At 32.5% G+C, this 13290-nt stretch overlaps 1 protein-coding gene across 9 annotated transcripts in view; it reads left to right on the top strand.

The window, feature by feature from the left end:
- The window catches only part of LOC111707039 (FMRFamide receptor), a 59807-nt gene that overhangs the window by 22123 nt on the left and 24394 nt on the right, over nt 1–13290 (top strand). For all 9 annotated transcript variants that reach the window (XM_023480029.1, XM_023480030.1, XM_023480031.1 and 6 more), the window contains 3 exons: nt 398–509; nt 9844–9883; nt 10483–10586. In XM_023480029.1, coding sequence (XP_023335797.1) covers nt 414–509; nt 9844–9883; nt 10483–10586 — 240 coding nt within the window. In that variant the 5' untranslated portion in view covers nt 398–413. The remainder of the gene's footprint in view (nt 1–397; nt 510–9843; nt 9884–10482; nt 10587–13290) is intronic.

A 13290-nucleotide genomic window follows, 5' to 3' on the forward strand; every position in this document is an offset into this window, starting at 1 on the left:
AATAGGTTATTTCTCAGTCTCGATAAAAAAAAAACATTTAAGATAACCTTCATAGACTTGTCTTATTGTAAAAAATTAAATTTCTTGTCATAAAACTTAGATTCATTAGCGAATTATTTTTCAAAAACTATTGTTTGAAAAATAAACTATCGTTAAAAAACGATCATTTTTAGTTTTTTAAAGATCAAAATGATTGGTTCATTTTTAAAAGCGATCGTTTTTTTTCCAAAACGAAACAATCGTTTAAGAAAAAACGAAAAACGATCGTTTTTTTCTATCGTTTAAAAAAAATCATTAACACCCGACATGCTTGGCGACGATATCTTCCTCGAATGGAATCTTCCATTTGGAGTAAGTAACTTTAGTTACATAGTCCCTTAAAAAGATTAGTTTTTAGAATCGAGTTGAACGAGATGAACGAGAATGACGAGATGAATGAGATGAATGAGACCGGTTTAGTGGATTGCAATGACGACTGTCAAGAAATCGAATGGAGTTTCTGGATTGAGGTAAACAATTTTAATTTGCACATTCTAATACGGCCTCACTTAATCTAAAATTTATCTTTACGGTGCACTGTGATCTTGCCAGGCTACATTTGTTGTATAAAACGTGCTGGGTCGAATTTACACAAGGTAGACTGGACAGTACGACTGTATGTATTTACAGTCCATGATAATGTTATACAATTGGAGAAATGTTGGTGAACGTAAGTCAAAATTTGATTATTATTCGGTCCCCGCTTGATCTAACATTTAACTTTACTATTCGTGTAAAAATTTACTGAATTTGAGTCAGGCCACACTTGATCTAACATTTAACTTTACAGTGAACTATTTGTGTCAAAATTTACTGATTTTAAGTCAGACCACACTTGATCTAACATTTAACTTTACGGTGAACTATTCATGTCAAAATTTACTGATTTTAAGTCGGTCCACACTTGATCTAAGATTTAACTTTACGGTGAACTATTTGTGTCAAAATTTACTGATTTTAAGTCGGGCCACACTTGATCTAAGATTTAACTTTGCGGTGAACTATTTGTGTCAAAATTTACTGATTTTAAGTCGGGCCACACTTGATCTAAGATTTAACTTTGCGGTGAACTATTTGTGCCAAAATTTACTGATTTTAAGTCGGGCCACACTTGATCTAACATTTAACTTTGCGGTGAACTATTTGTGCCAAAATTTACTGATTTTAAGTCGGGCCACACTTGATCTAACATTTAGCTTTGCGGTGAACTATTTGTGCCAAAATTTACTGATTTTAAGTCGGGCCACACTTAATCTAACATTTTTAAACCTGATTAAAAAAAGTTCTTGTCTAAGTCCTTCCTTTTTAAAGCTAGTCTTCTAGAAATTTTAAAAATTATCTTAGATAAGAAGATTTTATTTATACAGGGGCTTTGTAGACATAAATTATGTGTACAATTTAATCCCAAATTACCCGACACTTAATAGTCAGAAAAAAAAATAAGGATCATAAAAAGGATTTACCTCTGAATCGAAAATGGCACTCTATGGAAGGTCACTTGAAATAACGTTTACAGTCCCTTTAAGAAAATGTTTATGTAGGTTTTTCTACACGAATAATAGGAAAAACAAATAATGAGAAGTAAAGCCATCCTTTATTGGCCCTCGTTCAATAATCACCAATACTGACATTCTCCTCTCCCCTGGTCCCCCCTCCCCCCCCTGTTCACATCATCCTATAAATATATAATAGTATAATTAAAAATGTATACAAATACGATCAGGAATAGTTCATAATTTCATAATTTTGGGCATTTATAGTTAAATGATAATGATAATATCATCACTAATCTATATAATAAAACAAGACATTCATATATATATACATATATATATGTTGCCTATAGCCGGCCAAACGGTTCTGGACCCGATGGGCTGAAATGACATTTTTTTTAGACACTGATGGGTGGCCAGGGGGTGTTATAGGCTAAAAAAAATTTGATCTTTTTTTTCTTTTTTTCCACGGTCAATGCCTGGCCTTTCAGCTAGTAGGTCATAATTTCATAACTTTTGGTAAAATTACTGATTAAAGGCTATTATATTAACTATTTTGGTAAAATTACTGATTAATGGCTATTATATTAACTATTTTGGTAAAATTACTGATTAAAGGCTATTATATTAACTATTTTGGTAAAATTACTGATTAATGGCTATTATATTAACTATTTTGGTAAAATTACTGATAAATGGCTATTATATTAACTATTTTGGTACGTACATTAAGTCATTTACCAACTTACTACTTACTTCTGAGTCGTCAATTATGAAAAAAAAAAAAAATACTACTTAACATTACAGTATGAAACGATTATGTAAAAAAAGAAGTGGGACTTGATGTACCCTTTTCAGCCGCAATTTCAAACAATTTCTATCCCTCTATTTTCTCTTTAAATTATACATAAAGAATAAGTACATAAAACATTTACAATGAAAGGCTCCAAATCCGATGCGCCAATTCTCTACTGCATTGGAAGGTCATAGAAAGAATATATTCATACATAATTAAGGGTCAAAGCAGGATCAATACTAGAAGAAAAATTGTGAAGAAAAACCATTCCAAGTATAGTAAATGCTGTACACTGTAATTTAAAGGTCTTAAGCTCTCCAGAAAAAATCTATGAGAGTTTTCCCAATTACTTCTTAAAAACCAAACACAACAACAAGTGCTTAATAATTCTAAAATGTACATGTTAGTTAGTGCGTTAAATCAAAGGCCAAGGCGTTGCGACACTTCAAAGTCGACCCTGTCTTAAAAATTGATGAGACTTTTTGTAAGCAGCTGCTGAATCTATGTACGTGTTCACTTTACATTGTGCAGAATATTTTGTACACGTAACACACTGTAAACCACAATATGTAAGCCCTAAAGCAAAGATATTCCAGGATTTTGCCAAATACTCATTTTAAATTGAAGGTCCAAGAAGGACATTGTCGTTTTAAAATGAAAACGTTCAAGGCTCCAATCAAGTATGTCGACTTGGTGATGTAAATCCAAAGTCCAAGGGTTTGCGACTTTTCAAAGTCGATGCAGTCTTAAAATCTAATTTATAACTTTCATAGTTCTCTAGATTTCTGTGAACAGTGTAGAACTAAAGTTGAATAAACACAGAAACCCAGAAATATAACATTATTGTTTATATTTCGGTGAGAGGAACATAGGTTCCTTTAAGAGACAATTAAACCAGGAAACTACGGTACAAAAAGAATTCGGTATATTCGAAAGCATTTCTTATTCCGAACATTAGAAATACCTTCGAAAAGTTCGATATCAAAGGGGCGGTTAGCTTAATTACCCCCCCCCCCCCATCTAAAGATCCGTTTCCCAAGGGTACCCAAAATCTCTGTCTGGTCCAGTATGAATCAGATATGAATATAATTTTGAAAACTGAATGTGGTTTACGCAACGAAAGTGACGTTTACAGTCCCTTTAAGAGCATGAATAAATCAATTTGGGCCGGTATGAGAATTACGCCTTTTTTTGGCCATAGCACTCCCTTTTTTGCCCTAGCACTCTCATTTTTGTCCTAGCACTCCCATATTTTCCCTAACACTCCCATGTTTGCCATAACACTCCCATTTTTGCCCTAGCACTCCCATTTTTGCCCTAACACTCCCATGTTTGCCATAACACTCCCATTTTAGCCCTAGCACTCCCATATTGGCCCTAGCACTCCCATATTTTCCCTAGCACTCCCAATTTTTCCCTAGCACTCCCATTTTAGCCCTAGCACTCCCATATTTACCCTAGCACTCCCATTTTTGCCCTACACCCATATTTTCCCTAGCACTCCCATTTTTGACACTATCACCTTGAAATATTTAGACTTTTAGGGAATGGTAATTATAAGGACTGTTGTAAAAAATTGTCTTTTACATTTTTCCGACCTTTTTTGACTCTTTTTTTTAACCTCTCTAGCATCCAAACTATTAAAGTTAGCGGTCTAATTTTTTTAATGAGCTGGCCTTAAATAAATTTAACAATAAACGTGCATTGAAATCCTATATCTTTCCTCTAAGGCCTTTTATGGGGGGGGGCGTGCGACCCCCCCCCCCCACAGGCTATTCATAGATTCGGACCCCCAGCCTTTATAAGGTTAAATACTATACCTAAATCATTAAATGTTTTCCATTTTAATTGGAAAGACAATTGTTCCCTACATTTTTTTAAAACCTAAGACCTGTTCCGGGTAAGTGATGTACAAAGTTATTAATATTTATTTAACATTTATTATTTAGATTAACAAATTTATGACGAGACAAATATTTATTTTTGTTAGTGGATATTTTGATCACTTTATGCTTGTTAAAATAAGACCTTATTCATTTTCTGTTACATAATTCTTTTGATATAGATATGGCCGGCTTGTATCTTTTTTTCAACAGAGATTGTGCTTGCTAAAGTAAACTTTAAAATTTGGGAAAATGTTGAAAATTTTTGATAAAAATGAAATGGATAAATCTTGTTTTAGTCCATTCTATAGGATTATTGCTGCCCACCAAACTTCGGAGCAGAATATTTTAACCTCAAATTTTATATATTTTGTTTTGACAGATAAAATGGTACTTTACTTTATTCTACCTCAGCGCCGTTGCCCTGCCGATTGTTTTAAAGATTTCAGAACTTTTTTAAAAGAGGCTTTTAAAAAATAAATTGCTGAAAAAAAATAGAGTCTTTGCAACAAACTCTAATTTTTTAATCCTATCATCTTTGCAACCTAATCACGGCGGTCTATGGGTCAATTTGAATTTGAACTGGGCCAACTCCCTGCACCGCAACCTTGGTGACGCGCGGCAAGTACTTCCCCGCCTCTATCCTATGTCGGCCCGGTTTTACAGTATACCTTTCCTATCATGGGCCTATTTCACCTACCAGACTATCTTAGTTTACTGTGCAATGTCGAAGACCTTAGATATTTCAAACTATGAATTTTGTTACATCAAAAAATCCAGGTTTGATATATCTAAAGTTTACACCATCAGGTTATGAAGATATTGGGATTATAAAATTTAAGTTCTTGACAAAGACTCAATTTCTTTTGACATTTATTGTTTTGATTTGTAGAGATTTTAATATGAAACCTCCTCAAGAAATGCAATAATTGTATTAACCAATAAAATGTTCCTGCAGTGTGCAGTATGAAAAGTTTTTGTCAGGTTAAATCTTTTGAAATTAATTTTTTATCAAAACTTAATTCTAATGATTACCCGTGTGGATCGAAGAAGTAGGTGTCATAAGTACGAAATAGATTAAATTCTAATAAAAATCTCTCCAAAATTTAAGAAAAAAATCTTTCCAACATATAATTGAAAACTCAAAAAAATAGCCATTACTTAAAATTTTTTGAGCGATAGATACATATTGTTGGTCAGGAGTAGTGTAAAGGGGGTTTACTGTCAGGGGGTAACTTTTGTGCTTAATATTTATAAATCCGATACCTTGATCTCAATATCCTCTGTGGTCACTTTTATTTTGAGGATCAATAAAAAACGAGACCTTTCCATATCTTTATTTTACTTATTCCTTCCTGCAGGTTCGATCTAAAGTAAGAACTTTTTTGTATCGTTAATCTTGAACGTTTGGTCCCGATATCCGATGTGGACACTTTTAATTTAGGGATCAATGCTTGATTCCTTAATTTTATTTTTTACATCCCCCCTCTGCTCTGTCCCTGATGGAGCATGAAAGCCAAGCCCATTGTGATCAAAGATTGACTAGAGTAAGGTATTTTCTATTGAATTAAACAGGAGATGTTTCTAAAGATAGATTGCACTCTGTCTAAAACTGTTTATAAAATAAACCCCCTGTCCAAGTTTTTCGACACACACATTGTTTAAGTCTATTTTTAAAGAAAATGGTAAAACATTTTTTTTATTTCTTGAAAGGATCTCTAAAGAAAGATGGATCCAGTGGCTGTGACAGGTGATTTTATGTGACCCTAATAAGTTTTGCAGTGTTATGGTCTAGATTCACAACAGTACCTTTAAAAACATTGTTTAGTAAATCCATGAAATAAATTGTTTTCAAATTGTTTAATTGCACTCATCCTATCAGACATGAGGGAAACAAAGTATGTTAACAGTATAACACTGGTAACGGTTTTTACTCTGACAGCTGTGAAGACTGGACTATTGTGGTAGATTCCGCCGGATCAACTCATCATTTTGCAAAGGTGGTGCAACTATAATGTGGGAAGACTTTAAAATGAAGGAAAGAAGGGATCTTCTTCTGAAATTCCTCATACCCTGCCTCCTCCAAACTTCCTTATCTCTTAACTCTCCTGTTCCATAACTCGATGTCATAAAGAACCACTCGGAGATGCCTCAGAGTAAAAACAAGAAGAAATTAATAAACTAATTTAGAGAAAACGGTGGCTCCCCCCGTATGTATAAAATGCTTTTTCTTCGACTACGAAATGTGCACCCTTCAGAAGGTGGGTGGTGAGGTTAGTAAAGGTCGAAGAGTGTTAAAGGGAGTGTTCGCGAAAAATGAAAGGGGGTATAGGCTCAATGCGATAAAAAGCGCTTTTGATCGCTACTAATCTTTTATAATATCTTTTAATTACTATGTTTTGAATTTGATTATTTCTCTTGTCGCTTGCGCAACTATCTAAGAATGCCGCGCACCACTCACATTTTTCGAAATCCGTTAAAACGTTTTCTAAAAAAATAAAATATTACAAAGTATAAACTATATACAAATGTGGCGAATGATAATCGATGACTATAGGTTGTAATATCTGAATGTTTTGTTTAAAATTAAATTGATTTTTTATGGTCTAAGTCGTATGTTGCAATTTCCTCAATTTGTATGGGCGCTAAGTTATTCGGTATCAGACGTCTTTAACAATTTTCTCCTTATAGACGCCACAGATAGAAGTAAGATTAGTAGCGATCCAAAGCGCTTTTTTATCGCATTAAGCCTATACCCCCTTTAATTTTTCGCGAACACTCCCTTTAAGAATGCCAGAAAAAAGCTTAAAACAATTGATTTAATGAGAATCAATACCCATATTGTATACCAGGCGCAAAGAATAATCAAAGAGTGGGGATGGGGTCTCTCTAAAAACAGACGGTAGTTGGGGTAGTAAGGGTAGTTGCCATTCAGATTCAGCTTCAAGGGTGGGGCAACTACCCTCACCTTTGAAGCAGAATCTGACGGTAGTTAGGGTAGTTGGGTTTAACTACCCCAACTATTATCTGTTTTTAGAAAGACCCCACCCTCACCCTTGAAGCTGACTCTGAATGGGAACTACCCTTACTACCCTAACTACCGTCTGCTTTTAGAAAGACCCCACCCTCACCCTTGAAGCTGACTCTGTATGGGAACTACCCTCACTACCCCAACTACCTTCAGTTTTTAGAAAGACCCCATCCCCACTCTGGGTTTATTCTATCGCATGGTATACAATATGGGTATCGATTCTCATTAAATCAATTGTTTTAAGCTTGTTTCTGGCATTCATAACACTCTCCGACCTTTACTATCCTCACCACCCACCTTCTGAAGGGTGCACATTTCGTAGTCAAAAAAAAGGCATTTTATACGTACTCAGTTCAACTACCTTACATAGCTGCTCTGTCCCTTTAAAACTTACGCTGGGTAATTGGATTTTGACTTAGGACAAATTTCATGAGAAACACTATCTCCCAAAGCAGTCTCTGTGCATATATAAAGATATTTTTTTCCAGTATAAGGCCCTTAACTTAATCAGGGAAAAATATGAATGATAATTGGCACCACAGTTTTTGTTTGACCTTAATTGACCCCAGGGAAGGTTTATTTAGAATTGAATTCTAACAAAATTTGATTTTTAATAATTTTAAAAATCCACGAGATTTTTTTTTAAAAAACTGCAAATTTTTGTTTTTTGTTGTTACAATTTAATCAAAAAGAAAAGGTTAAAAATGAAATAGAAGATGGGCGCGAAGCGCCCTAAAAGCTAGTGATGAATATTCTTCAAATCAATGCAACTAAGTTTCCAGGGCACAGGTGGCTGATCATCACGGATTTTTCATATTGGTGGATTTGCTATCTAAGCTGTTTAAAAAGTCTAAATTTATAATGGACAACCTTCAGGGTATAAATTAAGAAAGTTGGTAAAGGAAGCCTTTTATTTGACAGTGTATGTTAATCCCATAGATAAAGATAGATTGCGCATAAGACGACATTTTTCATCTTGAAAGATATAAATGTACAGAGATGTTTTAAAGATATTCCTATTATATAGATTAACTAGGTCGGTTGTGAACATTGGCTGTTCTTATGTCATTGAGTACTTGTGGTGTACATGAGTTCTGTAGAGAGAGATTTAAGTTAGTTTAGTCTTTCTCATATCCTTCTTCAGTTCTCGTCAATATAATATATTGCTCAGTGAAATATTGTTGTTCAAATAGTTCCATTCCCGAAGTTATTTTACACTCTATTATGAAATCCATTAAAACACCAAACCACCCCGCTTATCATTGAAGTACACTTTAACCCCTAGAAGTATGAGTTCGCGGACTGTACAATTCTTGGTGATTTTGCGTACATAAGCTATCTATGTTTATTTTTTTATCTATGGGTTAATCCCAGAAATGATTGGGAAGTTGAAATAAAACCAAGCTAAAACCCATAATTTGATATACATCATGAATAACCCCATTCATACATGGTCATGTTGAAGAAACTGGTCTTATATACTTTGTAATTGGTATTCAAGGAGGGTTTAGATATATATATATATATATATATTCGGATTTAAAGAAATCTAGATGTGCTTGGTGCATATCATTTGATACTTGATACCATACAATATAATATAATCAAGGGAATATTCTTTTCTACTTCTGACTCACGTGAAACTAAATTAAATATAAAAAGATTGAAATAAATTTTATGTGTTTTTAATTAATATTTTTCTTTTCGAAGAGAGCTACTGAGAAAAACAAAAATTTTAAATTTCTTATATTTTAAATTTCCAATATTGGAAATTTAAAATATTGCAATATGTAACCGGAATAATTTGTTCTCATACTTGCAGTACTTGCCCAAATTCTTACTATATTACGTTGCATACATTGACTTTCTCCTTCTGTCTAGTTTGCAGTGTGCTCAAATTCTTACTAATTACGAAGCATACTTTGGCTTTCTCTTTCTGTCTGGTTTGAAGTGTGCTCAAATTCTTACTATATTACGTAGCATACATTGTGGCTTTCTCCATCTGTCTAGTTTGCAGTGTGCTCAAATATTACATAGCATAAATTAGCTTTCTCCTTCTGTCTAGTTTGCAGTGTGCTCAAATATTACGTAGCATAAATTAGCTTTCTCCTTCTGTCTAGTTTGCAGTGTGCTCAAATATTACGTAGCATAAATTAGCTTTCTCCTTCTGTCAGTTTGCAGTGTGCTCAAATATTACGTAGCATAAATTAGCTTTCTCCTTCTGTCAGTTTGCAGTGTGCTCAAGTTTTCTTGCTCTAGTGCACGATTCCAATTATGTAAAGCGAAGGTGCTAATTAATACTTAGTGTCTCACGTTTCTAAGATAATTGAAAGAACATGATTGTTTTTTCTTAATTAGACACTTTATATTATAATACGCATCAGTTCTATTTTCGATTGAAAATAGTGATTTTTTACAGAATTCAACGTTTTTAATTTATTTTACAGTTTTGAAAACTAAAAGTAATATTTTTACTGAACACCACTGTCCACTAGCCCATGGGACAAAAGTAAATAATCTGCATCTGTTGCTTAATCAAAAATTCTGGTTTTTTTCAAAGTATATTTATTTTTCCATTTTATATTTTCTGTCTAATTCTAGGGAGTGGCGGTTCCTTTGATTGCTGCTTTCGGGATAACAGGTCATTTTTTCTAATTCTTTTTCCTTTGGTTATATCCGTCTATTTTGTGACAATTAAATGATGGTATCCGCTATTCATGCTTTATAACTATTTTCTATATGAAAAATATTTCCAGTCTGCCCTAGCCGCAGAAGCCTAACCTAACTCAAAATAATGTGATGAGGATTTTTCTCAAAGAAAAAATGTCTCAAAGCAAAAATTAAGTTATCAAAAATGAAGCTGGTAAAAATAACACTGGTAAAAATGTTGCATTATTATAACTAGATACTTAATATAAGATATATAGAACATTAAATATATTTAAAATAATGGCTTCCATTGTGATATTAATCCTGGTTAATAAAGTTTTGTCCTAGCTGCAATTTATCCTAATTTATAGTATTCACAGGAAACCAACTCAACAGAAGGATTTGCATATTTGGAAATATTCCGCAAAATCTAAAGTATTCTTTGGTAGCAAAGCAATGTAATTATATCAAAGTGTTTTGTTGCAATGATTATTCTTCCATTATTGATCATCTCAAATTTTAAAGTTTTGAACTATCTAAAATCCGCAATTCGATGAATATTTGGTTTGGTTGTGACTAATTTCTTTTTAGGGAACGTGTTTTGTGTGTTTGTTTTCACACAGAAAAGTGTAGAACTTAAACCATGTTTCTCAAACATTCTCAAATGCCTCTCCATCTTTGATTCATTATTTTTGGTAAGATGTTTTTGAAGCGATCATTAAAACTTAAAATTTAAATATTTTTTTCGATTTCTTGACTTACTCAGATAAAAAAAAATACAATAAAACGGCTAAACTGGATCGGACCTCGTTTTTTTTTAATTTTCGACAAAGGAATTGAGTCGTTGCCACAAACTCGGATTTTCTAATCACCATATCTTTGGAACCAAATAATTTAGACCTTGGATATTTCAAACTATGAGTTCTGTTAAATGAAATAATTTCAGTTTGAAATATTAAAGATTTACAACATCGGGTTCTAAAGATATAGGGGCTTCAATATTTGAGTTTGTGGCAAAGACTCAATTCCTTTTCTAACCGAAAAAGTTGACCTTTCGTCCCAAACTCAAATTCTGTAATCCCCATATCTTTGCAACCTAAATATTTTAACCCTGAATTGTTTGAAATAAATATATACCTAAGGTCTACATCATTAGGTTGCATAGATATAGGGATTAGAAAATCAGATAATGTGGCAAAGACTCAATTTCTTTAAAACATACCAATGATAATTGTAATTGTACGTAAACCAGTTTTTTTGAATAAATCTTTTTAATGAAAATAATAATATTCTCGATAATTTCTAAATAAAATTGGGAAAATTTCAGATTTTCTAAATTTTCTTTTCATAATTTATATCTCTTTACTATTTATCTCTCTTTACTATTTATCTCTCTTTACTCTTTATCTCTCTTTACTATTTATTACTATTTATCTCTCTTTACTATTTATCTTACTATTTATCTCTCTTTACTATTTATCTCTCTTTACTATTTATCTCTGTTTACTCTTTATCTCTCTTTACTATTTATCTCTCTTTACTATTTATCTCTAATAATTCTGAGCTTGAATAATTATATATTTTTAGTTTTTCTTACATTTCTTATATTCTTTTATCAACCCTACGATAAACTATTAAAAGAAAATACAATAAGAAACAAAAAGATGACAATTAATTGTAAATATGAGACAGAAAGTAGATACTCTGTATAATGGTTAAACAATACAAAATACTTATTATTCACATAATTTTCCGTTAAACCTAACCCACTTATTTTGGACACTGACCTGGAAACTTCTGGATATTTTAAGAACCTGAGCTGAAATCTTTAGAATGTGATATCCTTAATCCCGGTCTGTTGACTTTTCTGGAGTTTAAATTCATGTGGAGAACAAGCAATATTTAAACTGGATATTAATTTAAGGAACGTATTAAGCATTAATCCTGATATCCACCATTCTAAAGTTTTCAGCTCAGTAGTGTTAGACATTTTTGTCATTTTCGGCATTTGGACATACAGACATAAAGTTTTCATTTTTAAAAGCCATTGAAAAATAAATGGTATGATTTGTCTAAAAGAGAAATTTATTATTTCAAATTTTTCAACATTTTCCCCCTTTTTTAAAAATTCTATATCCGTAGCATCCTAACTATTAAAGACTTTATAGTGGTCAAATAATTTGTAATGACCCGGCCTTCAAAAAGTTGGTCAAAACATGTTTTGCACCTGTTTTATATGGGGGGNCCTACCAGCCATTTTATACACCCTGTATAACTTGTTGACTGAACTATCTATACATGAACTTATAGATAATTAGTGCCAGATGACCGAGCGCACACACACACACTCACGTCTTGTCACGGCGACATGCCTTGCACAATTTTGAGGTTTTTACAAACAGAAGTTAAAATCCAAGCTTGCAAAAATGTAGTTAATGATTCATATAAAACAAAATTTTATTTAGTTTGAATTCTAAATGTCCATAAAAAATCATTGAATAGTGAATTTTTTATTTTTCATAATATGAAAATGATGGTTTTTGTCCTAAGAAATGTGTTTTTGGATTTCTTTAAAACTTAGTAATACCATTACCTTACTCTCAGGTCTAATGTATGCATTCAAAATTAATGTTAAAGTTAGCAAGATACATTTTAAATTCACTTTTTTATTTAATTCTCTACAAAAACAAAAACAAAAAAGTTGAATATTGCAATATATATATACTAGCCTTAGAGGGCGCTTCGCGCCCATCTTCTAAATTAATTGTGAACATGTTCTCTTTGTGTACATCGTAAATCAAAACAAAAATAATTCGCGATTTGTGTACATCGTAAAACAAAACAAAAATAATTCGCGGATTTTTACAAAAAATTTCGTGGATTTTCAAAATTTTCAAAAATTTAATGAATATCAAATTTTGATGGAGACAAATATTTGAAATTTTGATCATTCATAAACCTTCCCTGGAGTCACGAGATGCCCCACAAAAAAATTAGGCCCGATCGGTTCAGCCGTTTTGACGTTTATTGGATACAAACAGACAAACAAACAAACAAACACCCAGACAAGCCAAATTTATATATAGATATAGACTGTCTTATCATAAATGTAGTATAATTCACAGTTTGAAATATCATAGAACTACAGCATCAAGTTGAAAAGATATAAAGAAAATTGGAGTTTGAGTCAAGTGTTTCTTTCTTTTCAGCGATGAATTTAATGGTCGGGGGAGGGGGGGCGTGGAAGGGGGGGGCTTCGTATTAGCAATCAACAATTATCAAGATGTGTATTAAAACTTAGATATATTAAAGTAGAGTATGCTTGCATAATCAAACTGGTATGAGGGCCGATGAAGGCACCAGCAGGATTTCTTTTAATTAAGTTCTTTGATTAAAAAA

This window comes from Eurytemora carolleeae, unplaced genomic scaffold, assembly GCF_000591075.1.
Source record: "Eurytemora carolleeae unplaced genomic scaffold, Eaff_2.0 scaffold757, whole genome shotgun sequence".
In the NCBI taxonomy this organism is placed as follows: domain Eukaryota; kingdom Metazoa; phylum Arthropoda; class Copepoda; order Calanoida; family Temoridae; genus Eurytemora; species Eurytemora carolleeae.